Source organism: Tauraco erythrolophus, chromosome Z (assembly GCF_009769465.1).
Source record: "Tauraco erythrolophus isolate bTauEry1 chromosome Z, bTauEry1.pri, whole genome shotgun sequence".
Taxonomy (NCBI): Eukaryota; Metazoa; Chordata; class Aves; order Musophagiformes; family Musophagidae; genus Tauraco; species Tauraco erythrolophus.
The window spans coordinates 44,215,738-44,243,083 of record NC_141496.1 but is presented as its reverse complement, the minus strand read 5'-3'; the positions used below and the strand labels follow the sequence as shown (position 1 = coordinate 44,243,083).

At 42.9% G+C, this 27,346-nt stretch overlaps 1 protein-coding gene across 1 annotated transcript in view; it reads left to right on the top strand.

Annotated features, from left to right (window-relative positions):
- Positions 1–25,654, top strand: part of SNX30 (sorting nexin family member 30) — a 51,471-nt gene extending 25,817 nt beyond the window's left edge. Inside the window, exons 3-9 of the mRNA XM_009992394.2 lie at positions 1,545–1,655; positions 5,420–5,578; positions 7,929–8,124; positions 8,778–8,977; positions 16,729–16,815; positions 22,749–22,901; positions 24,761–25,654. Of these exons, the coding sequence (XP_009990696.2) occupies positions 1,545–1,655; positions 5,420–5,578; positions 7,929–8,124; positions 8,778–8,977; positions 16,729–16,815; positions 22,749–22,901; positions 24,761–24,820 (966 nt within the window). The 3' untranslated portion in view covers positions 24,821–25,654. The remainder of the gene's footprint in view (positions 1–1,544; positions 1,656–5,419; positions 5,579–7,928; positions 8,125–8,777; positions 8,978–16,728; positions 16,816–22,748; positions 22,902–24,760) is intronic.
- The last annotated feature ends 1,692 nt before the right edge of the window (positions 25,655–27,346 follow it).

The window sequence follows — 27,346 nt, the reverse complement described above, 5'->3', positions numbered from 1 at the left end:
TGTTTATCTCTTACCGTAGCTAGCAGGTCAAAGAAGGGAGGAGGTGAGCTTGGCTGCTTCTTTTCTGTCTCTCTATGCCTTTTCTTTTCTTTTTTCTAGAAATCAAATGATTTTGTAGATAATACCACATGAGTGTGCTGTTCTAGTGTACTATAGCTACTGTTCTGTTGATAGCGTGCTAAGGCTGCCGGTTTCCTCCCAGAAAGACTTCTGGCATAGAACTTGTACCAGATCCCTACTGGGGGATAACATGCACCTCCAAGGTGAAGAGTTGGAGCCATCCAGAAAGCAAGTGAAGAGGTGGATTGTATTTAAAGGCTACTACTTGATGCTCTCCAAATGTTTGGCAGTAGCTCTCAGTCAGGAAGTAAAAGCAAAATCTCTGCTGGAATTTACCAGATAGTTGTAGTGGCTAGGAGTAGCAAAGCACAACCTAGTGCCGGACTCTGTGCCAGTTCAGAGCTAGGAGAGCTGGTGTGTTCCTCAGAATGCAGTGGTGCTGCTGTCTAGCTGTAGACATGTAGCATGCTGGTGCAGCGGCATCACCTTCATTGCAAGATGGTCTTGGTGTTGCAAGTAACTAAGAATAGCTCTCTAGGCTTCTCTGTGAGCTGTGCTTCTCAGTGGAATGTAATGATAAGGGCCATCTGCCTTCCAATCAGGGCTATCGCAATACCAGGCTCTTGGTACCTAGTTTTATTAGTGCCTTTTAGGCAGTTGCAATATGCACTGTGCAAGGAGCCCCGTGCAGTCGTCTTTCCAGGCTACGGACTGTTTGAGGACTGGATAAAACATTTGCCAGCAGTTTCTCTGTATACTTACCTTCTGTCTCAAACTCGTAATGGCAAGTTTAACTCCTTGCCCTAATCAATGAAAATGTTAAAGATTTAGCTTAATGTTCTGATATCTGTAGTCAGGCTTACACCAACTTAATGAAGACAAACTCATTTCTTCCTCTCGGAAATGAACAAAACCAGTCCTTTAGCAAATCTAGCAATGACTTACATTCTAATCTTTTAACTTTGAAGGTGTGTAATAAGCCTGTCACTTCTGCAATACAGGGCAGTGATGAAACATGGTGTGTTTCAACCCATGGTTAATGAACCTCATAGAATAAACAGATCATTAAATAACTTCACTTTTAATTCTTGATGGCTAAAATAGTCTCATCCTTGGAATGAGGATTTCTTGCAGTTTTCCCTGCAAACTTGTAACTGCCAAGAGATTAACATATTACACCATACTCTCCTCTTCAGACTCCTCCCATAAATTTTATCTGAGCAGAACATGTAATGAAGTATGAATAGATCTTAAGAACATATCAGCTCCAAGTAATAGCTTTTTTCATTGCTGGCTTTCCCAGTGTTTGAAAGACCAGAGAATCTTCCTCTCATGGTGGCTGCAACATGATTTTGGGGATGGAGTCCCCATGCAAGGCTTTTCTGGCCTCACCCTTGCCAGTGATGGCTGTTCTGCATTTGCTGCTGTGCTCTGAAGTGAGAGGTTTTGGTGCACACTAAGCATATCCTGTTCTTCTTTTCCAGACCACACGAGCAGAGTTTGATTTGCCAGAGTATTCTGTCCGCCGACGGTACCAAGACTTCGACTGGTTGAGAATCAAGCTGGAAGAGTCTCAGCCAACGCATCTCATTCCTGTAGGTAGTAAGCAAGAGTCTGCTACTACAGGCAGTTCTGTATCTGCCTTCTAAGGGTGATACTTTGGTGATACGTCTCTTTAGATTTAAATACAGTACTTCATTCTCTTCTAGTATTTAGATTTAAATATGGTACTTGATTTTCTTCTAGTGGAGTGGGAAGAGCTTCCCATTCTTGACTGATTATGAAGCTTAGACTTTTTTAGAGTGGCACACCTGAGAGGTGAGATTTGGCAGCCTCTTGTAGGGCAATATGTGGGGTGACTACATTTGTTGTGACATAAATGGAATATGCTTCATCTGTTTGCTCAATTTTTGCATGTGAATTTCCAAGTATCTGAGGCTTATGAAAAGCTGCACAAGTACTTCAAGTCCTAGTCTCAGTCAGTTTTCAAGATGGCCTTTTGAGCTGGTTTTAAAGAGAATTTTAAAACTGTTTTGTGCTAACGTTTATTAGCATAAATTTACAAATCTTAGCCTCTGGCCTGGTAGTTATTGCATGTTTTCAGTAGGCAGAAGTTTAGCTGATGAGACTGGCTAAACTACTACACACCTTGTTGCTGAAGCTGGCAGTCTGACCGCATTATGTGATGTGAAGAGTTTGACACTGATCTTCAGCAGTCTATTTTTTCATACTGTAGAAGATGTGAAAAGGTAGGAAACCTTTAAGATCACCACCATGAACTCTTCTGAACAAGGAAATTCTAAAAGGCCTGTAGGAGGTGAATTGTTGGGAAATAGCAACGCTGCTAGCATACTTCAGCTTGCCCATCTGGGATGGGGGACAAGTTTCTCTGCTCTCCCTCCCTCAGCAAGGACTAGGCTGTGTGAGAAGTGTTCAGCTAGACTGTTCCAGGGTAGAGAGCTATTTAAAGTCCTTAATTTCTCTTGCCTCTAAGTGGAATAATAGCTCAGCCTCTCAAAGATAAGAAATACTTCTCAAAACCATGTGACACCACTAACTGGCAGCAAATATGTTTACTGAGGGGTAGGGAGAAGAGAAGAGAGAGTGTGAGCTTGCTTAGATAAGGTGGAGACATGAGATTATTGTGCTAGCTGCCCAGACCCTCTCTTCTCCGTCCCTGTTCTCTGAACAGCTGGAACTATCAAGGTTAAGCTTCTACAGATTCTAAAGTATGCTAACAGGCAGCCAGTCCTGCCTGAAGACTGCACGGCAATAAATAATAGTTTAGCAGCAGAAGGTGAGTCACAGCCAGGGAATCAAGCTCCTTTTCTATGACCTGGAATTTGTTGCACACAAGAATGGCAAATTTGGCACAAGTGGCTCTAATACTAGACACGAAACCGACTGCAGAACAAGGCAGTCTCTTAAGTGCCTGTCTTCTAGAAAATCTGGAAGGATAAAGATGCACTGCCCTCTTTTATCTCTTTATGTGCAAGTTAGCAGTTACGGAATTTCCTATTAATCTTCTCTCATGCAGTGCTATGGCGAGGAGGTTGCTGAATGCTTTATATATTTATTGCCTAGAAATAAGTGGAGAATAGAAGCTAAAGGCAGTTTCAGGTCCACTGTGACTCAAGTGTGTTCTGAGAGGATGTTTCAAGCCAGTCTAAGAGTATCTGTGTTTGTAACTGGAGGTACTGCAATCTCTGGAGGTCTTCTGTCTAATAAAATACTGAAAGGAAATTGTCTTCCTAATCTCAGAATAGTGGCTCTGCCTAAAATCTTCCTGTAACAAATGATGTGTCTTCTCAGTGCAGCGAGTCATGATAGCCTACAGCTAGGAGCCCAAACTAAACTGAATGTGGGTTCCTTTTCATATCTGGTCACTGATTTTTTTTTTTTTTTTTAAAAAGACAAAAACCATTTTTAAAATGATCTGAGACTTATACTAATCTGTTCTTTCAAACAACGGTAAAAATGCTCTCGGATCTGTCTCTAGACTAGCAAGATAAGCCTAACACGGCCAAGGATCTTGTCTTTGGATAGTAATGTTGGGATACTTGAAGCCGTTTCTGACTGCAGTGAGCTCTGCTCGTGTGACAGGTGGGAGAAGCAGATATTCGGCTGGAAGACTATAAGGTAGATAAGTGACACACAGTTAAAGCAGGATATCAGTTGCTAGCTGTGTGTACTGACTACTTGAGATGGAACTCCAAAGGTCTAAAATGTGAAGGACTTTAACTACTGCTGCAGCTAAAACCAGGTTAGATGGCAGAAGTCTCTGTAGCAGAGATGTACCCTTCTGTGGGTCTCAAATGCTCACTTTAGTTATTACTCAGTGCTAGTTTGCATGTGTTTGGTTGAACTAGGGTTCTTTAAGCTAGTCTTCTAGCTCATCCATTTCCTCCTGCATATGGCACTGAGGTATTGACTTCCTAAAGTATAGAATCCCAGCTAAGGTTTGCAAGGCAAGGGAAGAGAGTTTCTTCCTCCCTGAAGACTACTAAGCATTATTCTTCTTCTGAAGTCTAATTAGAATATACCTTACACTGTTTTAACTAGAATGACTGATATGAATGCTAAGCATGATAAGATAAGTCTTAAATCATTAGAACTAAATATAGTGGACGAAATGTAGCTGTGTTGCAGCAAAGTCACACTGGCTGGGTTTTTTTAGGAGGTGCAGTCTTCACATTCATCCCACATCAGCTAGGGTATGATGGGAAAGCCATATGCATACACAATGTATTTTTCTTCGAATTACTTTTGTCGCAGGTTTCATGTGACAAAGGCTCTTTGCAGAGCAGAATCCCGATTCCTGAACTGAGTGAAAATGGCTGTTATTGCTAGCCAAAAAGTAAGCAGGTTATCTGTCTGGACAGACTGTTTCACAGTACTGCAAAGCACAATTTTAAAACTGATATTAATCTGCGAGTCGCTGCTGTCTGAAGGAACAAAAGCATACCTAGTGGTAGAACTGAGAATAACCATGCTGAAGCTTAAAGAGTTATCTTCCATCTGAAATGGTACTTTGAAGTCTGGAGCCTAAGTGTAACAGGAGGGACTGCAGAACTAGCAAGTCTGGAGGCAGACTTGGGCTTACATGTTAAGCTGAACTGCAGAGATGAATTGGTGGAGTCAAAATAGGGGTAAGATGAAAAAGTAGGTATGTTGGCAGACCTTTGCCACACCTTTGCCACGTACACAAACATGCCCAGGAATGCCGGCTATGATAGATGACCAGTGTGCAAGTGCTTCAGGAGGGCTGCAGCCTGGACTACTCAACCATTCGCTTTGTCAAGCCTGCTCATCTGTTGCTACTCAGTGTGGTGCTGCTGCTAAGACTATCAGCCCTCCGTAGAAGGGCCCTGACCAGGAGCAATAAATTGTTCAGAATTTGGGGGAGGGAGGAGAAGAGTAAGTAGAATTGTGAAATTTTGTGTTTCCTTGGACTGAGCAGCTTTGCTTCAACATCAGGGTGGGGGCTGTGTGTGCACGTGTTGCTGTAGTGAATAGTGTGCAGCTCTGCTGATGTCTCCTTTACAGCTGGAGCTTGACCATGGAAAGCCTTTGGGAGGAACACCCTAAGCTATGCCAGAAGTACTTAGTGAGTGTTGTCTAGGCTTCACTGGTGTGGCTCTCAGCTGAAGCCACTCAGTAGAATTGCTAGCATTAGGCCAGACCAGCTAAAGGGTAATTCAGAGCAAGGCTGGCATCCCATCTGATGTGTGGTTCCTGTTAGCAAACACAACATTTCAGTTCCTGTTAAGAATGGAGTTGGGTTGCTTTGTATGTTTCCAAATAGCAGAAGTTAGTTTTTGGTCTTTTGAATCTTGTGCATTTTGCTTGTCTCTGACAGCCTCTTCCTGAGAAATTTGTGGTGAAGGGCGTTGTCGATCGCTTTTCTGAAGAGTTTGTGGAGACGAGGAGGAAAGCATTAGACAAATTCTTGAAGAGAATAACTGATCACCCGGTGCTTTCTTTTAATGAGCACTTCAACGTGTTTCTCACAGCCAAGGTAAGCCAGTAACTTCCAAACACAGTCATTTGACAGGGACAACAGAACATGCACCTTTGCAGTCTCTTTTGAAATGAAGGTAAAAAGGCATTAATAAAACTACACGTGCAGGTTAGAACCTCCCCTAAAATACTAGAGTTGTTGGGGACCCTGAATGTTGTGTGTGACAACCATATGGGTTCCCTTTGCTTGGAGAGGGATGTTCTACAGATTTACGAATTCCAGAGCTGCTTGTTTTGTATTGCTGTGTCTGGAGCATACTCTTCTGATGCAAGAGAGGTTCAGAATTTAGAAAACTGTAGACTTTGTAAAATTCTCTTTTGGGGAGGAGGAAAGTGGAGAAAGAAGAGAGATCTGTCTTGCACAAAAACTTGCAAACTTCTTCACTTTTTTCTTATCTGTGCCTTCTATACTGCTTGCACTTGTTGCCCTCAAAACTAAGCATGAAGACCTCATTTTTATTTGTTCTTGGTCAACAACTTCACGCTCATCTTCTGTGTGACTCATCCAGCAACGGCGCAATTTTCTTCGGCTGTCTTTTGAACTGTATTTTAAATAAGACTAGGAAGACCTACAGTCATGCTTGGTTTTGACGTGATAAGTGAGGGAGCTGTAAAAGCACATCTTTCCAATGTCACATTACACTAGCTCACTCAAATGCAACACTTAATTTGAGCTCACTTCAGGCTTGTACTCTGCTTGCTGGTAATGTGAGACTCAATCTTCAGTTCCCTTTTATTTTCCCTCCGTGGTGAACCTAACTGCTGAAACAAGCCAGAAATGCAAAATTTGTTTAGTACCTTGGTAGTTAAATGTTAGATAGCTTTGTTCTGCTTTTCAGCTGTCAAAGCACGATACAACTTTTAGCTGCTTTGTTGTCTTCTTCCACCCTTGTGAAATGAACGATAAAAGCTTTATCCTCAGCCCTGGGCAGAGCTTGCCTAGAGAATACAGAGCATCTAGGGGGGCTAAGGGAAAAGGACATGCGTTCTTCTGACTGTCTCTAGCGCAGCAGTGAGGTGTCAGTTCAGTGTACTAGGACTTCAGAATTTAGTTACTGCAGAAAGTCATGAGACCACCTCCTGACTGAAAAAGAAAATCCAGCCTTGTCTTCAAGTTCCCTGTTTGGACCAGTAACACATCAGAATGTTTGACAGAGTGAGTAAATAGTTTTGAGTTAAAGGGTCTTTTTTTGATGCCTGCTTGCAGATAGTGCTTAGGACAGATGGAAGGCAAGGAACCACTGCATTTAAATGCAAACATAATTCAAAATTATAGTAGCTGCTAAGATGCCTGTTAATCAGGAGCTGCTAAGATGTTCTGTTAATCAGACTTACGTTTGACTTAGATATTTGGAAAGAATACCATAGTACATGCTTTGAAGGTGGCTGTTGTATTTTTTTTAAGAACTCTAAGCTTTTAGTCCCATCTGTAATACTCATGTCTTGATTCTTGACCTCTGCAGGTCTACTTAGTTTGAAAACGTCTGTTCCTCAGGTGGCATAGGGTAACAGTCATAGCTGTTAAGCCTGTTTTGTGATGTTGAGTAGTGACCCCTGCTGGAAGGAGTAAAATGCAAAACCGACAGCATTTTGGCTAACTAAAAACATTGTTTTTTTCTGACGTGCTGTCAAGGTGAAATCCCCTGACGATTGTAGCTAAACAACCACCTTAACATCAGTTGTCTGAGTGTCGATTTATGAAAACGTGTATAAAGTGTTGGCAAGGAGGTTTAAGCTTTCTGTGCCGGCACACGGCTACATCTGACCCAGCTTGAGCTGCGGTCTGTCTTGCAGAGAAGCTGTGCTCTGCTCCCCATGGTGCCTTTTTTCTGTGTACGGTCTTCCTCTGCCTTGTATGCGAACACACAACTGGTGTGAGGAGGCTGCTGACCAAACAGACATGCAATATGTAGCTCTGCACAAGGTCATCAGAGCCAGCTGGTGCGTTTGCGTAATACTGGTGTGGTGAGCTATGACATAAAAATATGTGTGGATGAATGGCATGAACAGTATTGGTAGAAACAGCTGTTAACATCACTACTTGTCTGGTGACAGTACAGGAACATGAGAAAGTATGGCTGTGTGCAAAGGTAGACCACGTACTCATTTATAATGTACTTTATACTATTTTCCTGCATAGCTTATCTCTGTCTAGAGGTAGTCTTGAACCTGTGCTCAGCTGTACAACTTGTACAAAGTGAGCTTTTGTCCAAGGCTACATGTCATGTGTAATCACTTGCCTTCACCAGATTTGGTCTTGACTGGAAAGTATCCTTCCCTGCATTAATCTTCCAGCGTGCAAGTGAAATATTTCTAAACTGTCGTTGTGGGTTTTTTTAACTTCCTAGGATCTTAATGCCTACAAAAAGCAAGGAATGGCATTACTGTCAAAGATGGGGGAGTCTGTCAAATATGTCACAGGAGGCTACAAATTAAGAAGTCGGCCACTGGAGTTTGCAGCCATTGGGGAGTATCTAGACACATTCTCTCTAAAGCTTGGTACCATTGACAGAATAGCACAACGGATTATCAAGGAACAGCTGGGTAAGGACACAAGGTGCTCTATCATAAGACTTAAGTCTTAGTGCTCTGTATCTTGTTCTGGTTGATGGCATGACCAAGACAACTTACATCAATGATTCTGGCCTGTAATGAGCCCCAGACAGAACTAAATGTAATGCCACTTGCAGATATAAAACAGGCCTAAAGCCTAATGCAGTATGTTATTTAGCTCAACTCTTCAGACATTTTTAAAAATCGCTCTTGTTATACCAACCTACTTTCTTACTAGAGTTATTTTTGGAAAGACTTTCAGGAAGGAGGTAAACCCATGGATTCCATCTGGAGGGGTACAGATGGAATTCGTAGATGAAGACAAACTTTACAGACCTGTCTTAGCAGAGCCGGGTTTTATGTATGTTTGAAAAAATTGACTTTGGCTACTGCACAGATGCAAGTGTCTTTGTATTGGAAGCTTGTAGGAATGGTCTGTTAAGCAGGAGGCAACTTGGACCTGTCACCTGTGCAGCCATAGAGTTCTGTCTAGTAAGATGATAATGCAACCCAAGACTCGACTCCTGGGGAAGTTAGTGTTTGCCAGACTTGGTGCGTAGTTTGTCCTGTTTGGTGTAAGTGTTTGCAAATTCTTGTGCTTTGCTCTTACTCTCTTAATCTACTTTTTCATCTGCCTCTTGCAGAATACTTGGTGGAACTACGTGAATATGGACCTGTTTATTCAACGTGGGGAGGGCTGGAGGTTGAGTTGTCAGAGCCACTGGAAGGAGTGTCTGCCTGTATTGGGAACTGCTGCACAGCACTCGAAGAACTCAGTGAAGACATGACAGAAGACTTCCTGCCTGTGCTTAGGGAATATATATTGTACTCGGAGTCGATGAAGGTAAAGAGCGCTGTGGCAGAAGACACTGTTGTGTTTATATGGAATGATATATCAGTGAGTTCATTCTGTCTGACAGTGAGAAGGCTGGTGGTGGGGAAAAGTGAAGAAGTAAGATATGTTAAGTAGGAGGATGTTTTCATAATCAAACAAAACTAGTTATGTTTAGTAGCAGAGTACTGCAGGACTAGCATAACCTGCTCTGCTATTCAGTCAAGCTAAGATCAGTAATGCTACAGTGCACACAGTGTTGGAAGAGTTGCTCCTTCACTGGAGTGGTGGATGGTAATAGGAGACATCCTGTGGCTGACTAGAATCTTCTCTTTGAATTATTAGAAAGTCAGTCGTAGATTAATTCTTTGTTACTGAGTCAGTGCTGGCACTGCAGAAAAGGTAGCATTAGCAGCTTCTCACTTGTATGTGGCAGGGTTGGGTGGCTCCTTTTAGAACTGCATGTCCAAATGTGTCATCCCCATACCAGAGGCAGGATGTGTCTGTTGTAAAGTTCTGTTAAGTTCTGCGTACCAAGTAACTGCTTAAAGATGTTGTTCTGTGATTCTTAGTCTCCCTAAGAACTTAATATCTTACTGTTTATGCAGAAGTAGTAAAAGCTACTTCAATGCAGTTTTTATTTTCTTGAAGTTAAGGAGCATTAGTAGTCATTCCTGTTGCATGGGGAAAAGAATTACTGAGTTAACTGCACCGAAAACTGAAACTGAGGACTCTAGTTTGGCTCTTAGAGCTTTTTGCCACATGCCCGTGCTACAGTATGTATTAGTAGTCCCTGTAAAGGATACTAACACACAAATTCCTTCTGAGGACTTTCCGCTTGGAACAACTGTTAAAAGGCTGCAGTATGCACCCCGTCAGAGTTCTAATAGCCTGTTGTAAACCTACGGTCTGAACATGGTATTCCTTCTTTGTCTTAGTCATCCTATACTTATCAAACTGAGAATTGAAACACTTGCAGATTTCTTTTCCCAGCTTCAGATAGCTAGTTGTATGGCTCCTGTGTTGCCTGGCTGAAGTATTTTTGCAGAAGGCTTTGCACTGAGTGTTACTCTTTGCTTTTGTATTCATGGTATTGATCCCAGCATAAACAAGGTGCATTTTCTTTACAGAACTATTAACACCCAAGTATTGCTGGAGCACCCTGAGCTGTAGCTGGAAGCTTTGACCCAGGGTGTTCAGACTTACCTTTATTCTGTAGGAAGGGGGTGGGGAGGGTGTACTTACAAATAAACAGAGCATGGGGTTAGTGGTTAAAGCTTCTAGTCCAGAATGTCTGGCTTTTGGTGCTACGTATGCCACAGCCTACTGGAGATGGCATCTAAAGTGGCAAGCTGAGTTGAGAGGTGCTTTTCACAAATGTAGAGGGGCAAATTTTTTTTAAGCTAAAAGCAAGGGTTTCTGCAGCTGAAGAAGTACTTCAGGCAGTTCAACACCACTTAACACAGGGAGAGCAGCATTAAAGACTTGCAGCCAGACTATCTTTTGGCTTGGAGACAGCCTCATTCTAAAAGGGCTCTTGTCAGATGATGGCAAAGACACTAAGTGCAGTCTCCAAGCCAACAGGTGGTCCAGCTGCAAGTCTTTAATGCCTCTCTCTGTGGTAGGTGATGTTGAACTGCCTGAAGTACCTCTTCAGCTGAACAAAGCCTTGCTTTTTAGCTTAATTTTTAGACTGTTGACTTGACTTTCTAGTGCCCTGAAGGATTCACTCTTCCTGTCAGATATTTTCTGGTAATGAACTGAACATACTCATTGTGTTGGTGCTTTGGAACTTGTTGGATCTAGAAACCATACTTGCAAAATAGCAGTTAACAGTAAGTAAGGACTATACTGCTTAATGTCCTCCTGCTTGGACATCTCATTAGCTTTATTCTGAAAATCAAGAATAAAAACTGTTACTAGTCAAGAAAGACTATTGCTATTTTGCTTCCCTCTCAAATACCAAAACTGAAATCTCTCAGGTCATACCAAGTGCAGTCTTCTTACAGTAGAAACTACCAGTCTGTTGCTTATTTTTGCAGTAAGCAGCTACAGAACTGTCTTCCTGGGATCCATAAAACTGTCTAAGTAACTGTAAAAGAGGCTACTCTTGGAGTTCAGGTGGCTTTCTGCTGAAAGGTCAGTCTTCTTCACTATCAGTGCAGTCCTATTCATCAGCTGTCTGCTTGTGAAGCCTGCTTGTGAAGTTAAAGTCCTGTTTTGGTCTTTCAGAGAACAGCTTTTGGACAGGGTACTTGATGGAAGGTAAGTCTTTAGGTACGAGGAGTTCAATGCCACCTTGATAGCTTTCTCTGTTGCACACTGTACTGCAGGTATAGGTGTGGGAACTTGATGTGTAGAGCAGCCTCTAGCTGGGTGAACGTCGCTCAGAGTAAGAACTGCCAGGTTATCCTCACTGGTTTAGAGATGAACGCTGACCTTAGTGTATTCAGGAGCACTGTTGTACCTGAGGAACTGCATATATGGAGGCAAAGTCCAGTAGTTCTAGCTGAAACAAACATTGGCTGACCCCAGGGAAACCCAATCTTTGGGTTCGTTTGAAAGATTTGCAGAAGTGGGGAGAGGCTTGCATTGTGGGCTTGAGTTAAAATGCATGCTGGTGGTGTCTAGGAGGGACCTCTTCTAAAACACAGGCGACTGAGATAACTGGACATGAGATAACTGGACGATGTCTTGAGTCCTGTTGCAGTGAGGCCCGTGTCAGCAAACATGTGGTACCACGTTTTTTGCGGTATGCTGGTGTTCCCCATGGAGTCATGGGCAGAGGACAAACTCTGCTCAATGTAATTCACTTCTGATACTAAAACGTTATATGAACTCTCTGTGCTTAACATTGCCAGAAAGGCTTATCAGATGATGTGATCCTCAGCTGTGTGTGCTTGGACATCACCTTTAATGTGTGTTTAAAGCAAGCACCACATGAATACCTAACTCTCTCTCTAAAGGCATGCAGCAAATAAGGATCCTCTTAGGAGGTATAGTCGTAATAGGAAGCTATGTAGTGTGCAAGTGTCATAGGAGAAAGGAGGCTGATGGCAAACTCCTGAAGTAGAATCATAGAATGGTTAGGGTTGGAAGGGACCTTAAAGATCATCTAGTTCCAACCCCCCTGCCATGGGCAGAGAAATCCTCCACTACACCAGGTTGCCCAAAGCCTCATCTAACCTGGCATTGAACACTTCCAGGGATGGGGCATCCACAACTTCTCTGGGCAATGTGTTCCACTGCCTCACCACCCTCAATGTAAAAAACTTCTTCCTTATATCTAACCTAAATCTCCCCCCTTTCAGTTTAAATCCATTGCCCCTTGTCCTATCACTACACACCCTTGTAAAAAGTCCCTCTCCAGCTTTCCTGTAGGCCCCCTTTAGGTACTGGAAAGCTGCTATAAGATCACCCCGGAGCCTTCTCTTCTCCAGGCTGAACAGCCTCAACTCTCTCAGCCTGTCTTCATAGCAGAGGTGCTTCAGCCCTCGGATCATCTTCGTGGCCCTCCTCTGGACTCGTTCCAGTAGCTCCATGTCCTTGTGTTGGGGACTCCAGAGCTGAACTCAGTATTCTAGGTGGGATCTCATGAGAGCTGAGTGGAGGGGCAGAATCACCTCCCTCGACCTGCTGGCCACACTTCTTTTGATACAGCCCAGGATGCCGTTGGCTTTCTGGCTGCCAGTGCACATTGCCGGCTCATGTTGAGCTTCTCATCCACCAGCACTCCCAAGTCCTTTTCCTCAGGGCTGCTCTCAATCCATTCTCCACCCAGCCTGTTCTTGTGCTTGGGATTGCCCTGACCCACATGCAGGACCTTGCACTTGGCGTTGTTGAACTTCATGAGGTTCACACAGGCCCACCTCTCCAGCCTGTCAAGGTCCCTCTGGATGGCATCCCTTCCCTCCAGTGTGTCCACAACACTACACAGCTTGGTGTCATTGACAAACTTGCTGAGGGTGCACTCGATCCCACTGTCCATGTCTCCAACAAAGATGTTAAATAGCACTGGCCCCAGTACCAACCCCTGAGGAACACCACTCGTCACAGGCCTCCATGTGGACATTGAACCGTTGACCACAACTCTTTGAGAGCGACCATCCAGCCAGTTCCTTATCCACCGGGTGGTCCATCCATCAAAACCATGTCTTTTCAGTTTAGAGACAAGGATGTCGTGTGGAACAGTATCAAATGCTTTGGATAAGTCCAGGTAGATGATGTCAGTTGCTCTTCCCCTATCCATCAATGCTGTAACATCATCATAGAAGGCCACCAAATTAGACAGGATTTGCCCTTAGTGAAGCCATGTTGGCTGTCACCAGTCACCTTTTTATTACTGACATATCTATAGAAGTTTTTCTTGTTACCCTTGATGTCCCTGGCCAGATTTAACTCTATCAGGGCTTTAGCTTTCCTAACCTGATCTCTGGTTGCTCAGACAATCGCCCTGTATTCTTTCCAGGCTACCTGTCCTTGCTTCCACCCCCTATAGGCCTTCTTTTTGTGCCCAGGCTGGTTCAGGAGCTCCTTGTTCATGCATGCAGGCCTCCTGGTGTTCCTACCTGACTTTCTCTTTGTTGGGATGCACTGCTCCTGAGCTTGGAGGAGGTGATCCTTGAATATTAACCAGCTTTTTTGGGCCCCTGTTCCCTCCAGGGCCTCGTCCCATTGTACTCTAGCAAGGAGATCCCTGAAGAGGCCAAAGTCTGCTCTCCTGAAATCCAGGGTAGTGAGCCTGCTATGCATCCTCCTTGCTTCTCTAAGTATCTTGAATTCTACCATTTCATGATCGCTGCAGCCAAGGCTGTCCTTGAGCATCATGTTCCCCACCAGCCCTTCATTCTTGGTGAGAACAAGGTCCAGCGTAGCACCTCTCCTCATTGGTTCCTCTCCCACTTGGAGAAGTAAGTTATCATCCATGCATTCCAGGAACCTCGCAGATTGCCTATGCCCTGCTGTGTTGTCCTTCCAACAGATATCAGGATGGTTGAAGTCCCCCATGAGGACCAGGGCTCGTGAATGTGAGGCAGCTCCTATCTGTCTGTAGAGGGCCTCATCCACCCAGTCCTGGTCAAGTGGTCTGTAGCAGACCCCCACTACTATGTTCCCTGTCCCTGCTCTCTCTTTAATCCTAACCCATAAGCTCTCAGGTGGCTCCTCATCTGTTCTCAGGTGCAGCACCATGCACTCTAGCTGGTCCTTGACATAGAGGGCAACTCCTCCTCCTCTTCTGCCCTGCCTATCCTTCCTAAAGAGCCTGTTACCCTTTTATTCTGACACTCCAGTCATAAGATTCATCCCACCACGTCTCCGTGATGCCAATAAGATCATATCCCAACAGGTGCGCACACACTTCTAACTCCTCTTGCTTATTCCCCATGCTGCGCGCATTGGCATAAAGGCATTTAAGTTGGGCCCCAGATGAATCTGACTTCCTGGCTGGAGTACCTTCAGAGATATAGATGGAATGTCTCGACTAAATGCAAAATGGAGAAGGACCTGCCTCACTGAAAACAAACTAAGTCTTGCTTCTACAGGAACCAGTAGTTTAGTTCTGTTTCCAAATAACTGAAATGTGGTATGTAAGGTTTTTTGTTTTAGTGTCTTCCGAATTTTTAAATTTTTCGAAATTTTTTTAAATCCAAATTATTTTTAAATTATTTTAAATATTTTTAATTTTATTTTTAAATTCTTTTAAATATTTTTAAATTTTATTTTTAAATTCTTTTCTCTCTGAGGCCTTAACTAGTGGAAATATTGCATGGGCTGTGGTTAAGTCTGGAGGTAGTTGGTACAGAGCTTTGCAGAGGAGCTGATGAAGCATTAATGCATTGTTCTACGGCTGAGAAGAGATTGCCTGGAGGTGCCAGAGGAAACACTTCCTTTCACATATGGGACAAGTGAAAGATAAGGCAGTATCTTTCTTATCTCTTACAAGTGGGCCACTAATGGATACTTAACGCTGTGTTCAGGAGCATACTGTTAACGATCCTCAGTGGACAGACTTGAGCACTTAAGGAGAAATAAGACACCTGCCCTTTGAATGTCGTCTGCCAATTCCTGTTTATTGTTGGCTGCTCATGGTACAGATCCAGCTTGAAGGCTGAATGCAATTGCTGGAGGCAGTTGTTTTTCTGAGAAGAAATTCCAGTTGACTCGGGTTCAAGAGGCAATACAAAGTAGAAATAACTGTTAAATCTCTCAGGCTTTTGTTGCATTGGTAACCTCAATCACTTAAGGGCTATTCCACATAGTTGCTCAGATTCCAAAAGGAATGAGGATGTTGTGTTTTTTCAAGCAAACGTGACCAATGGCATGCTTGCTTATATCACTTTGGGGACAAAAGGGAAGGTTAAGCTGTAGAAGGTCAAGTTTTTAGTTTTGCCTCCTTTTTTTGTGTAAACCAATAGCAACTTTGTGAATGGGATGCCTTTCTCATTTTATCATGGACTGAGGTTTGTAAGAATATTGATTTCAATGTCTCCTATCTCTACTCTAGAGCAACTGCATTGATGACCTTCCTTTGACTTAAAAGGGAAGAGAGGGAAGATGATGATTAGTAGACACAGGGTTTGTACATCTTTAATTAGGAAACAGATCTTGGCTAGACTGGCTCTTAGAGCTCTGAAAACTACTCTTTTAAACAGGTATTTGTGTAGGTAGCAGTGTGTGTGACTAGTCCTGCTCTACTAGCCTTGTCTGAAACTGTTAAAATGACTAATTACTTCCTTTTGCCTTAATGAGGTAATTCCTTCTGGGTGTCAGAAGGGAAGACTAGAAACATGAACTGGCCAAGATGGCTACAAGAAAAGCTCAAATTTACAGGTGCCTCAGCAGTTGGCCAACTTCCCTCAGCATTTTTGATAATAACTTTGCATCAACTGCGTTATAAAAAAAATTGCTAGTGGTTTCCTTGTGAAGGCTGACGAAGTCAGTTGTCCACTCTCGCAGACACAGAACTGCTTATTTTTTAGTAGTATATTTCTAAGAAGACTAATTTCTGTGGTTGTGTTTAAATTGTAAGACTGTAGTGTAACTTTGGTGGCGATCTTGGCTTGTGGATGTAGTACAAGATAAGAGTAATATCTTTTGCGCTCTATTCTGAGAATATGCTGACAACAAAACGTTTACTGCTTGTGAAACTCAAGTCAGATAGTTCAGTGCTTTTCACGTAAACGGCTTTTCATTATTTTAATTTTTTTAATTAAACCAACAACAAAACCCCTCAAACTGATCTATAAGCAAAACTAACTTTTGTTTTAACGTGAGAATGTAACAGCTTACTATAAAGGACTAAAGGGAGATGTAATACCCTCCCTGGTGCCCTTCTCATCTCTTAGTCCATGCTGTTGTCTGTCTGCTGCTTGAGGATATCAGAAGCTTTTCACTAGCCCTTGACAGCTTTGATGCTTTTGTTCGTATCCTTTTCATGCTAATAATAGGTCAACTGGTGAATTCAATTTCCTTAGTCAGGGTTATATTCATGGTTACATGACAACGTCTATCTTGTATGTCTCCAGCTCATCCACAACTTGAATTTTATCTGACCCTGCCAGCTGCTGGAGAGCAAGTGCTCTTTGTTTTTGAAAGCTGCTCCCTAAATCCTGTGAAATAGCAAGAAGTAAGTCTGAAAGTCTGACTTTGGCCTGAATTAGCACTGTATCACTATTAGCTGTATCACTTTGCGGTTTCTTGCAGACTGGGGAGGGAAGGAACAAGAAGATCACTCTCACGGTTGTTTTTTCTCTTGCCCATAGAATGTGTTGAAGAAGAGAGACCAAGTTCAAGCAGAGTATGAAGCAAAACTGGAAGCAGTAGCCTTGAAAAAAGAAGACCGTCCAAAGGTTAGCACATAAGACTACTCTACAAAACCATCTTGCACTTACATTGCTTCCTGAGAAGAATGAAGAAACAGAACTTGCTTTGCCTGGGTCTGGTGACTTCCTTCCGGTATAAGCGATTTCTGGCAGAACAGAAGTTTATTGTTGGCAAGCTGGTGTGAAATAAAGACTTAGAGATGAACATACCAGTACAAATTGGGGACTGAACTGTTGGGGAGCAGCACAGAGGAAAGGGACCTGGGGGTCCTGGTGGACAGCAGGATGACCATGAGCCAGCAATGTGCCCTTGTGGCCAAGAAGGCCAGTGGCATCCTGGGGTGTATTAGAAGAGATGTGGTTAGTGGGTCGAGAGAGGTTCTCCTCCCCCTCTACTCTGCCCTGGTGAGGCCTCATCTGGAATATTGTGTCCAGTTCTGAGCCTCTCAGTTCAAGAAGGACAAGGAACTGCTTGAGAGAGTCCAGCGCAGGGCCACAAAGATGATTAAGGGAGTGGAGCATCTCCCTTATGAGGAAAGGCTGAGGGATCTGGGTCTCTTTAGCTTGGAGAAGAGGAGACTGAGGGAGGACCTCATTAATGTTTATAAATATGTAAAGGGTGACTGTCATGAGGATGGAACCAGACTCTTCTCACTGGCATCCAATGACAGGACAAGGGGAAATGGGTATAAGCTGGAACATAAGAGGTTCCGCTTAAACATGAGGAAGAACTTCTTCCCAGTAAGGGTAACAGGACAGTGGAACAGGCTGCCCAGAGAGATTGTGGAGTCTCCTTCTCTGGAGATGTTTAAAACCCGCCTGGACGCATTCTTGTGTGATGTAGTCTAGGTGGTCCTGCTCTAGCAGGAGGATTGGACTAGATGATCCTTTGAGGTTCCTTCCAATCCCTAACATTCTGTGTGTTTCTGTGTGTGATATATAACCTGTCTAGCAACTACTGCACTGCTATCTCCCACCATTCAAAGCAGGATGGCTCTGACCTGTGTAACACTTGAACAACAGCCAGCAATCAGTTGGAGTGTTTCGTGACAGGGACCGAAGCAGCGTAGAACAGTCCCTGGTGCTGTAGCAGTGTGTCAGCTTGCTGAGTTAGGGTCCCTAGCCCTGCCGCTGCTGAACTGCATGGTAGGATCCCTGTTTTGACTGTGGAAGACCTCATGTTTTCCCCTTCAGCGAGGGAGGTCTTCCTGTGTGATGCTGAACAGGCACAGCAGGTCTCACTGGGTGACGGGTTTGGCTGGGCTTCATTCACAGCAAAGCCGTGAGCTGGTATGCTTGTGCTGCCACCTGCTTTCTGCATGAAGCAGTGTGCCAGAGCCCTGTCTTGCATCTCTGCGACTTTAACCAACCATGACGACAGGTTTTGTTCCCTTCCTCTGCCTGGGGTTTTTGATTCGCCTTCAACTTTGTGTTAATAAGACTACTGTGTGGTAATCTTACAGGAGATTCACATAATGTCTTTAATCTAAGAAGCTGAAGAGAACAGAGCATAGAAATGCAAACTGGTATTTTTTCTGATCTTATGTCTGTCACAGACTCTACAAACAGTGGTGTCTTAAGTATCTTGTGGTGCAAGATGCTGCAAAATACAGTATCTTGTATTTTGGTCTTTTGCCTGCCCCACTGCTGCCTGCTGTGGTATGTACTCTTACTTCCTCAGCGTAGCTATGTATAAGCAGGTATTCTAACAAGTTGTATGTCAGATAGAGGGAGCTAAGTCTAGCATATCTAGTAAGCCAGTTGAGGTTTCTAGGCATTTGACTCAAGATTTTGATGCAGTGGAACTGCTGAACTTTGCTGATCTCTCACCTTTTAAAAGGCTTCTGCATCTCATCTGTCAGTGGGATTATTAAGTAAAACACAGCACTTAAATAGCTGTCTAAGAATTTTTTGAATACTTATGTCTTCTCTGCAGAGTATGAGCATATCTTTTGGCAAGTCCTTGTACCTTTTTTCTAACACAAGTATTTTGTCATTTACAAGATGAAGTTGAAAAAACCTAATAGAACTCCTAGCATGTTTGTAAAATACTAGCTTGTGGTTTTCATATCCTTTCCACTTAGAAGGAGTGTCCTCATCTGTAAGAGCTGGTAGCTGAGAGCTGTGGGTAGCAGCACATCTTACATTCAGTGAGGTCTCCTGGCTATGACTAAGAGCAGACAGAGGATCATGAGCTGGGTTAAGCAGTGAACAACATTGTGTTCCTTTCAGCATGTTTAGCTGATTTGGCAGAAAGGATGTTAAAAATCCCAACAAATCTTAAGGGGGAAAAAAGCCCTACTTTTGGATCACAAAATGAGAGCTTTTTATTATTTTTAGTCTCTTCCACTGGAGGGCATTCTGGGACCTGCTGTACACGTAATCAGATTGGCTTCACAAAGCTCTGTTGGTATCATTAGGTTGTTCTTGCATTGAGACGATCAGCTTAGAACTCAGCGGCCTATAAATGCAGAAGGCTTGTAGGGCTATTGTAAACGTTTCTCAGCAAATACTGCTCAGAATACTGAAGCTTACATGTAAAGTGTAGAGTGTGTTGGTTTTCAGCACTAGCCTAACAGTGCTAGTGTGGAGTCTGCAGCCTTTCTCTTTCTAACAAGTACAGTGAGTGCTTCTTACACATTTCTGACCCACGCTGGAGCTGATTTTGCAGTAACCCAACTAATGTAGAGAAGTGCAGGCATTGTTTCCTTTTGGTGAGATGAAGTTCACCTCTGATGACCTTATTTATTCTGTCCGCCTCCAGGAATTGCAGGGTGGTGATCTGTGGGAACAGTAAATATCTCAGTTGATACGTAGTAACACAGGAACTTCCCTTGAATTCGTAGTAACCCCAGTACTAATCACTTTTTCCCCATAGTTCACACAGTGCTTCCTACTCTTTTATTATTGTACTTCCTGAGGATTAAACCTGCTCCCAAAATGAGACCTGAAAATGAAAGTTCGCATTCAAAAGCATGGTAATTTTAATCCAAGCTCTGCAATAAAGTCCTCTGAAATGCGGGTAATTAAGGTATCTTTACATTAATCAAAATAAAAATAAAGTACATTGGGCAACTGTATGAAAAAATGTTCTCACTTTGGCGTGGTAAGTCTGTTCAAGCTCTTGTTTGTACAGCTGTATTTGTTCACCATGACCATATATATTACAGGAAAAAAAAGGCTTGTAATAGCGTATGTTTCCAGACACCTGTGAGGGTAGAAATATCATATACAGAGATTTGTTGCCCAAAAAATACTGGATTCATTGTGCATCAGGACCATTTGTTACTTGATAATGATGCTGTAGAGGAGTTTTAAAGAAGTGGACATGTTAAAAAAAGTGGACATGCTTGTGCTGAAAGCAATGCCATCTGCACTTGACCAGGCTAAATTCTAGATTTGAGGCATACTTAGACTCTGGTCTCTTCAAGAATTATGTGAAGAGGAATAGATATAGGTGCAGAACTTCATATCCTATAATGAGGTGACCAGACTCCTGAATATACAATTTTATGCTCATTTCTTGCCTGCATGTACATCTCTTCTGAGCTTAAATTGACTCACTGAAAGAGTGATGAGCCTTTCTAGAGTGTATTGGAGTTTGAGGCAGTTATCATTTGGTGTTGAGGTTGGTTTTTTTTTTGAGCTATTCAAGTAGTTGAGAGCAGCCATCAGTAAGAAAGTAGCAGCTTCCCCCAAAGTCCAGTTGTCTATCTTCTCTGTTCCTAGTTGCTAGCTAATATTAAATATCTCCGCTGGTAAAAGTAGATGAGCATCTACTGATCAGTGCATCAGCACTGATGTTTCAGCTTATGTCCGAATTTGATATTAGAATGGTAACCTCAGTTTTCATTAACCTTGTATTAGATATAAAGTGCTTAAAAGCTGTTAATTAAATTAGAATTTTGTTTCAGCTACTTAGTTGCAACATCTGTTCTGAGAAGGTGCAGTTTTGGAAGGAAAGGTCTTTACATTCTTGAACTGGACCCTTGCTGTGCAGACACCACTTGCATGATGCCTGAGAAGACCTAGCTGGAGTTCATTTCCATAGAGCATACATGACCCATTTGCTGACCACTGGGTTGTCCCTGTAGCTCTAAACTCGTACAGCCCTCTCAGCCTGACCTGCAGGGTAACTGGCTGTGGAAAAGAACAGATCTTTTTTTATTATAACTTCGTTGTGGTTTCAGATCCTGGCAGAAGGAGCAGGAAGATGGTGAATGTTTAGAAACTAAATTAATTGGATTGGGAAATCTTATGTGGCTTTGCTTCCAGACTTCATGACTCTTTCTCTTGATAGCCTAGCCTTTCCCGTTAAGATAGCAGGGTACCTATAAATATGACGCAAGGCATACTTGCCTTTAGGGAAACATCTTCTAAACGTTCCAGGCGCTGGTTTGGTAGCTCTTGTCTGAAGCCTATGAGAGAATTTTGTTTGGAGTTGTAGGAGAGTGGATTCTGTAGCCAAAAGTATAGTGCTGTGAGAAGGTGGGGGAAGTGTGTAACTACTGAAGCCTCAAGCTGCCTATTCACCCACAAATCCAGTTGTGTGAATAACGGGGTACTCTAATCCCATGAGTATGAAGAAGGTGCTTCCTGTGTCTCAAACAGCTTTGTTGGAGAACAGATGTAGGACCTTCTTTGAGTATTAGTTGATGGAATACTTTAGTGATCGACCCTAATCCATGTCCTGGAGGAGAACCACAGTTCATACATTTCTGCCTAAATCATGGACATTGCCAAGCTGCAAGGTAGTAGCACACCTCTAACTTCCTATGTTGTTACCCATGAAAAGCTTCTTACGCAGTCTGTTCTCCTTTGTGCCCCTCAAAGAAAAAGGGGCGTGAAGTAAGCAACTGTAAGTATCGAGTATGAGAGGAGCCACTACAAACTTCTGCAAATGTTCTTCATTCTGTCTTTTGCATTTGTGCAAGTTGCAGCTTCCAGAGCAGAAGTTCACTTCTCACGTTGGTGCTAGAGCTCAGGGGTTTCCTCTTCTGAGGTCGTGGACTTTTAGCCTGTATGTCCTTATAGGCTTCCCATTTGTGTGGACCGTGCAGCAGAAGGAGAAGGGAGAGACAGGTGTTCATGGCTTTCCTGCCATTATTCCTGTAGTTGCCTGGTGGTGTACATGATGTTAGTTAGTGTACATAAGCAAAGACCACCAACTTCTTTGGCCTGAAGTGCATCTACCTTGGGCTGGTGTCTACTTTCGTAATCCACTTAAATCTCTACCTAGGCTTGCAATAGGCTGTCTCGAGATTTCTCTCATTGCTTATGTGTGATTACGTGTCCAGTGTTAAGCCCAAAGGCCCATGAGCCAATCCACAGTGCTGATCACCAGTGCTTTGCACTATCCTTTTTTTTAAGGCAGCCTGGAAGGTTAAAAGTGGAAGCTAGAAATAGGAGGCTTAGGAATTTTATTCCGCAGCCATAGCTGATCATTGCTATTTGTATACTACAGTTGAGAGGTAACACTGAGATCTCATATCGAGCTCTTTGGGCAAACCTAAATGTTTGTTTTATATGCACTGTTGTAAATCAGGAAATGCCTAGTGCAACTGTAAATGGGAAGGAGGAGAGTAAGCTTGCTCTGGAGCTGTAGTCAAGCTGCTCAGTTTGAGAGCTAGAAACTGAGCCTAGGCACCCAGCGCTTACACCAAATGGCCTTCCTCTTCGTGTGCCGCCTAGCAGGCTCTTCCTCAGTCTGCCTTCATAGCTGACTTGGAGAGGGACAAGCACAACTGTCCACCACCTCAAACAGCAGAGAACAAATTAAGCAATCCTGTCTCGTCACCAATACAGAATTTTCTCCCTACAGCCATAACTGAGTTTATTCAGGGTGACTACTGGACTGTTCATGTATGCTGTCCTCTCTAGCTTTGCTCAGTGAGGTTTGAGGTATTTCAGCAGTCTAGCACTCCCAATAACAGTTTCAATCTTCACTTCTTTTCCTGCAGGTACCCACAGATGTTGAGAAGTGTCAAGACCGAGTAGAGTGTTTCAATGCTGACCTGAAAGCAGATATGGAGAGATGGCAGAACAACAAAAGACAGGACTTTAGGCAGCTACTCATGGGGATGGCAGATAAAAACATCCAGTACTACGAGAAGGTATGTAGCACTGCTGGAACATTGGCAGGAATAAGAGGAATTCCTTTTCCTCTGAGATGGTGGCAGTTCTTCACGCTGTCTTGAAGAAAAGAATCTTGGGCACCTAAGTCAGTTCTCTAGTGCTATGGAAGCTGCTCTTTGTCAGCAGCTTAGTGTCATCTGTTGAGTTGCTGGTCATGCTCAAGTGATCTGCGTGAGACTAGCAGTCTTTTGCAAGGCAGCCCAGTAAAGACATTTCATTCTGCATGCTTGTCTGTCTTGTGTTCTTGAATTGAACAAATTACTGAGCAATGGTAGTGGTAGTTTTGCAAAGAGCAAAACTGCATGTTCTAGTAACACTACCAGACTAGAAAAAAACCTTGATTCTGCCTTTATTAACCAAACTACATAGGTTAATATACATCCATGGATCTGCATGTAGATTACACCTGGCATGCATAAATTATTCTGATCTCTGTCCCCTTGTGCATAGTTCTGACTCTTGCATGCTAGTCTTGGAAATAGGAGTCAGGTGCCTCTGCCCTTTTCACTTGGTGCGTATGTCCAAGATTCAGTGTCAGATTCTTTTTACATGAAAGGCCCTTGACATTAACTGTGTATGCTACCAATCTAGGTATCCTTCGTGCTAGAACAATGCAGTGGTTGCTGTATTATACACTACTAGGCTTATACATGGTGAAATACTTTGTCATCTTGCCTATTGCTTTTTTCCACATCTACTTTACAGACTTCTTCCTGGCTAGACTACCTCTCCATGTAGTATTGGTATGCAGTTCCTTTGCATCCTTTCCCTGTCAGTGTCTGTCTTGTCAGTAATTCAAGACTAGTCACACAAAACTTCCTTCACCCTGGTCTCTTCTCTCTTCTGAGACTACTGTCAAGGAAGGTATTAAAGACTCCACTGAACATCTAGCAATTGACAGTTAAATTTGTACATCTTAGTTGTGCTCTTAGCTGCAGCAAGGAAGCTTTTTGGTAGGAAAGTGTCTGGTTGCTTCAGGATGCACAACTGGAAATACTCTATTTACCTGCAGTACAATCAGCAAGATTGGAAGGAAGATGCTTGACAATAGTGACTTGGGGGTATAAGAGGTGGTGATGAGTTTGCCCGTTTCCAACGTTTAATAACGTGTATTCCATGGTCTGTATTGTTCAGTTCTACTTCTGGGCTGTACATGCTTGAAAGGCAGTAATGATACACAGCACAAGCACTGAAGTGAATATACGTGTCTGAGGAAGTGACTCCAAAACCTGGAGTGACTTTCTAATAACTCGGAAGCTAGGCTGCACTTTTATTTTACTATGCCGGGCGCTACCAGTTTGTCATGCAGAGGAGTCAAGTCCTAGAGATGTACCAGAATACACTGTCTCTCTGAACTACCTTCCCTAAACGCATGAGTTTTTCAGATAAGTTTGCTGGAGGTGGTCTGTAATAGCTGCCTCTGTGTCCCAATCGGCCGTCTTCCACAGTCACTCTGCAAAGATCTGAATTTCTGCTAGAAACAGTTTGTCTGCCTAGCTGAAAGCTGTGGTGTTCTTCAGTTTAGAAGAATCTAGCTTGATATCTGGAAATACTGGGTATTCTGATAATTTTCAATGGCTTGGGCCAGGCAATGACTTTGGAAAGCTTTAATTTATTTTCTTTCTTTGGCAACTGCAGCTATTCTTCCTATTCAGCTGTTCTTCCTGAACACTTTCTTGCTGTTTGAGATTCTGAGGCTTTTCCCCGCTTCTGTAATAATCTATCAAGACCCAGATAGTGTTTCTTGAACTTGCATTCTGTTGGTCTGGAAGAGTTGGTCAAAAGTTACAAGAACTGATGTACAAACCATTTTTAAAATCTTTATTTTTTTCTTCAGTGCCTTACAGCGTGGGAGTCAATTATACCACTATTGCAAGACAAGCCAGAGACCAAATAAGAAGTACCTTCATGGACAGTCTAGCACTTCTATGCTCAGTACCACTAGACATACTGGAACTGTATGAAGGACTCCTTTTGTCAAGTTAACTCAAGTGCCAGCTGCACTTAGGCTGGAACAGATGCTCTGAAAACTGTTCGATTTTTTTTCCTCACTTTCTGTGTTTAAACTGCGGTATGTTTCATCTTTTTGAGTTATCTTGAATGGTTCCTTCTTTATCCTATGGAGTGATTAGGGGTTCATAGTGAAAGTGCACGGGGATCTTGATAAAACTTACCTCTCTAGTCTGGAAGGAACTGATGAGCGAAACACTAAAAAGATGAAAATAAAACTCTACTGCAAGGTGCCAAATGACATCTTTATTACCATTCTGTTTTGTTTGCCAAAAAAAGAGATAATTATTCCTATGATACAGTACTCCCTAACCAATCCTTATCCCTTTTTTTGGATGGACAGTGAAAGGCTGGAAATGAACATTTTCTGTTTTGCTACCGTCTATATGCTCCCTCTAGATAAAATGGTTTATGGAGACTTTTCTGTGTGGGAGTTGGACTGGTCCTAGACAGAGCATACCAACACCACCTGCAGATAGCCTGTGATGCAAGCATGAACTGTGGTTTTTGTGAGTGTGGCATGCTGTTGGTTCATACTGAGTATCTTTGTCTGCCTTGGTGATTATGAAGTAATGTCAGTTGGCTGAAGTGTACTTGTGACTGACTTGGGGATCAAAATCAGCCTAGCTGCCAGAGTGAGTTGAACAGCGGCCTTGCAAGGCTTACGGGAATGATGGAAGCAGCTTGTATGAGTCTTCAGTGTATTTTTTCTAAAGCTAGCTCTGGAAGTTGCATGGTAGAATTCTCTTGGTCCATGCTTTAAATGTTGTTTTTGTTTTTGTTTTTGTGTTGTTGTTGTTGTTTTTGTTTAGTTTTTTTTTTTTCTGAACTAGAGCCACTTTGGGCTTGGTCACTTAAGGTACCTGCTGTAATAAAGGTAGAACCCTGCATTCTCTTCCCATATTTTTTTGCAGCAGCCAAAAGCCAAAAAGGTGTCAAACGCTTGCTTACACCAAGCATCATTGTGTGTGAAACTTGCCTTGAACAGGTCGGTGGGAGTAGATGGGTACCTTATTAGGTACACGTGGTGTTCATACCTGTCTCTACTGAACCACACGGCAAGTCTTTTAAGATTACTTTTGGTACAGATCTATTTTTTTAGTAGTTTTATTGGCCTTTAGAAATGTAACTGTTTCTGCAAGTCCCTCTTTTCCCTCTTTGAAGTCCAACCTGAAATAAATGCCTGGTTGGTGTTAATGGCCTTAGGAATGCTGCTGTGATTCCCAGGGTCTCACAGTCTTAATTTAACAGCATGTAGATAAATCCTTTTTAACTATCCTGAGTGAGGGGGTTCAGGGCTAGTATCACTGGGATTTGGTGGAGTAAATAACTGAGCACTTACTGCTAAACTTGAGTGATTACTTGATCTCCAGCAACATTCTTGTGAAGAATCTGAGCATTAATCGAGTATGTGCAACTTGTGTTCTCCTGTGATGGCCTACCAGGTACTAGTCTGGTTCGGACTTTATCCTTTCATAAACACAAAGTCTACCTGAAACCCCCTACTCATCTTGGTGGCTTTATAGCAACTGTCGAGATGAGTTATTGCCACAATGTGGTAGCTGTCAGGCTGATGAGATGATGCTCTCTGGGTGCAAAAGTCCATTTAAGAGGTCTTCCTTTTTGACTCAGCCTCCATTGACAACTCTGTGGTACTACACAAACTGCTTTTTGGTTTCAGCTCACAGTTTGTCAATATACACTTACTTGGTGTAAACGAGAACTCTGCTTTAAGTTGCTGTTATGTCCAGAGCAACAAACTACTCTTGGGCAAGGGAAGTGCTTAAGAGGATCTTCTTGAAGCAGTGACCAAGTGTTTTTCTCAGTCTTTCCCTTCTAAAATGAGCACTCGCATACCACCTAACAGTCTGACCTTCATGGTTACACTCTTCCCTATTTCCAACAAACAGAGATCAACATGCTTTTTTGAGATGGTTCCTGTGTGGTAAATGGAATTTTGTAGTTGACTCTGCAACATCACTGGTAGTCAAGCGAAATGTAATTGGAACTAATATTTAGACAGTCTTCTCTTCACCTTGTCAAAGTGCAAGATGAGTAGAAAGGATGGTGGTTTTTTTCTACAGGTGAGTAGGTTTCATCTGATGCCTTACAACACAGAGGTCCTCTTCCTTCTTAGTTCTGTGTCAAACTGAAATGGGTGTTGGTTCTGGGGAATTTAGCAATTGATATCACAGCCATTCATGAGAAGCATAATGGGCAATGGGAAGTACCAAGAGAAGTTCAAATCCACATGTAACTGTTGAGGCTGGAGCTGTTGAAGATCAGATCTAATAATCTGATGCCACTGATTCTGCAGCATGGCTTTTAAACTAGTCCTCAACCAAAGCATGTTTCAGTTTCAGATAAATCCCTTTCTGGCTATGCTGTTGAAAGGCAGGGAAGCTTTACTCTC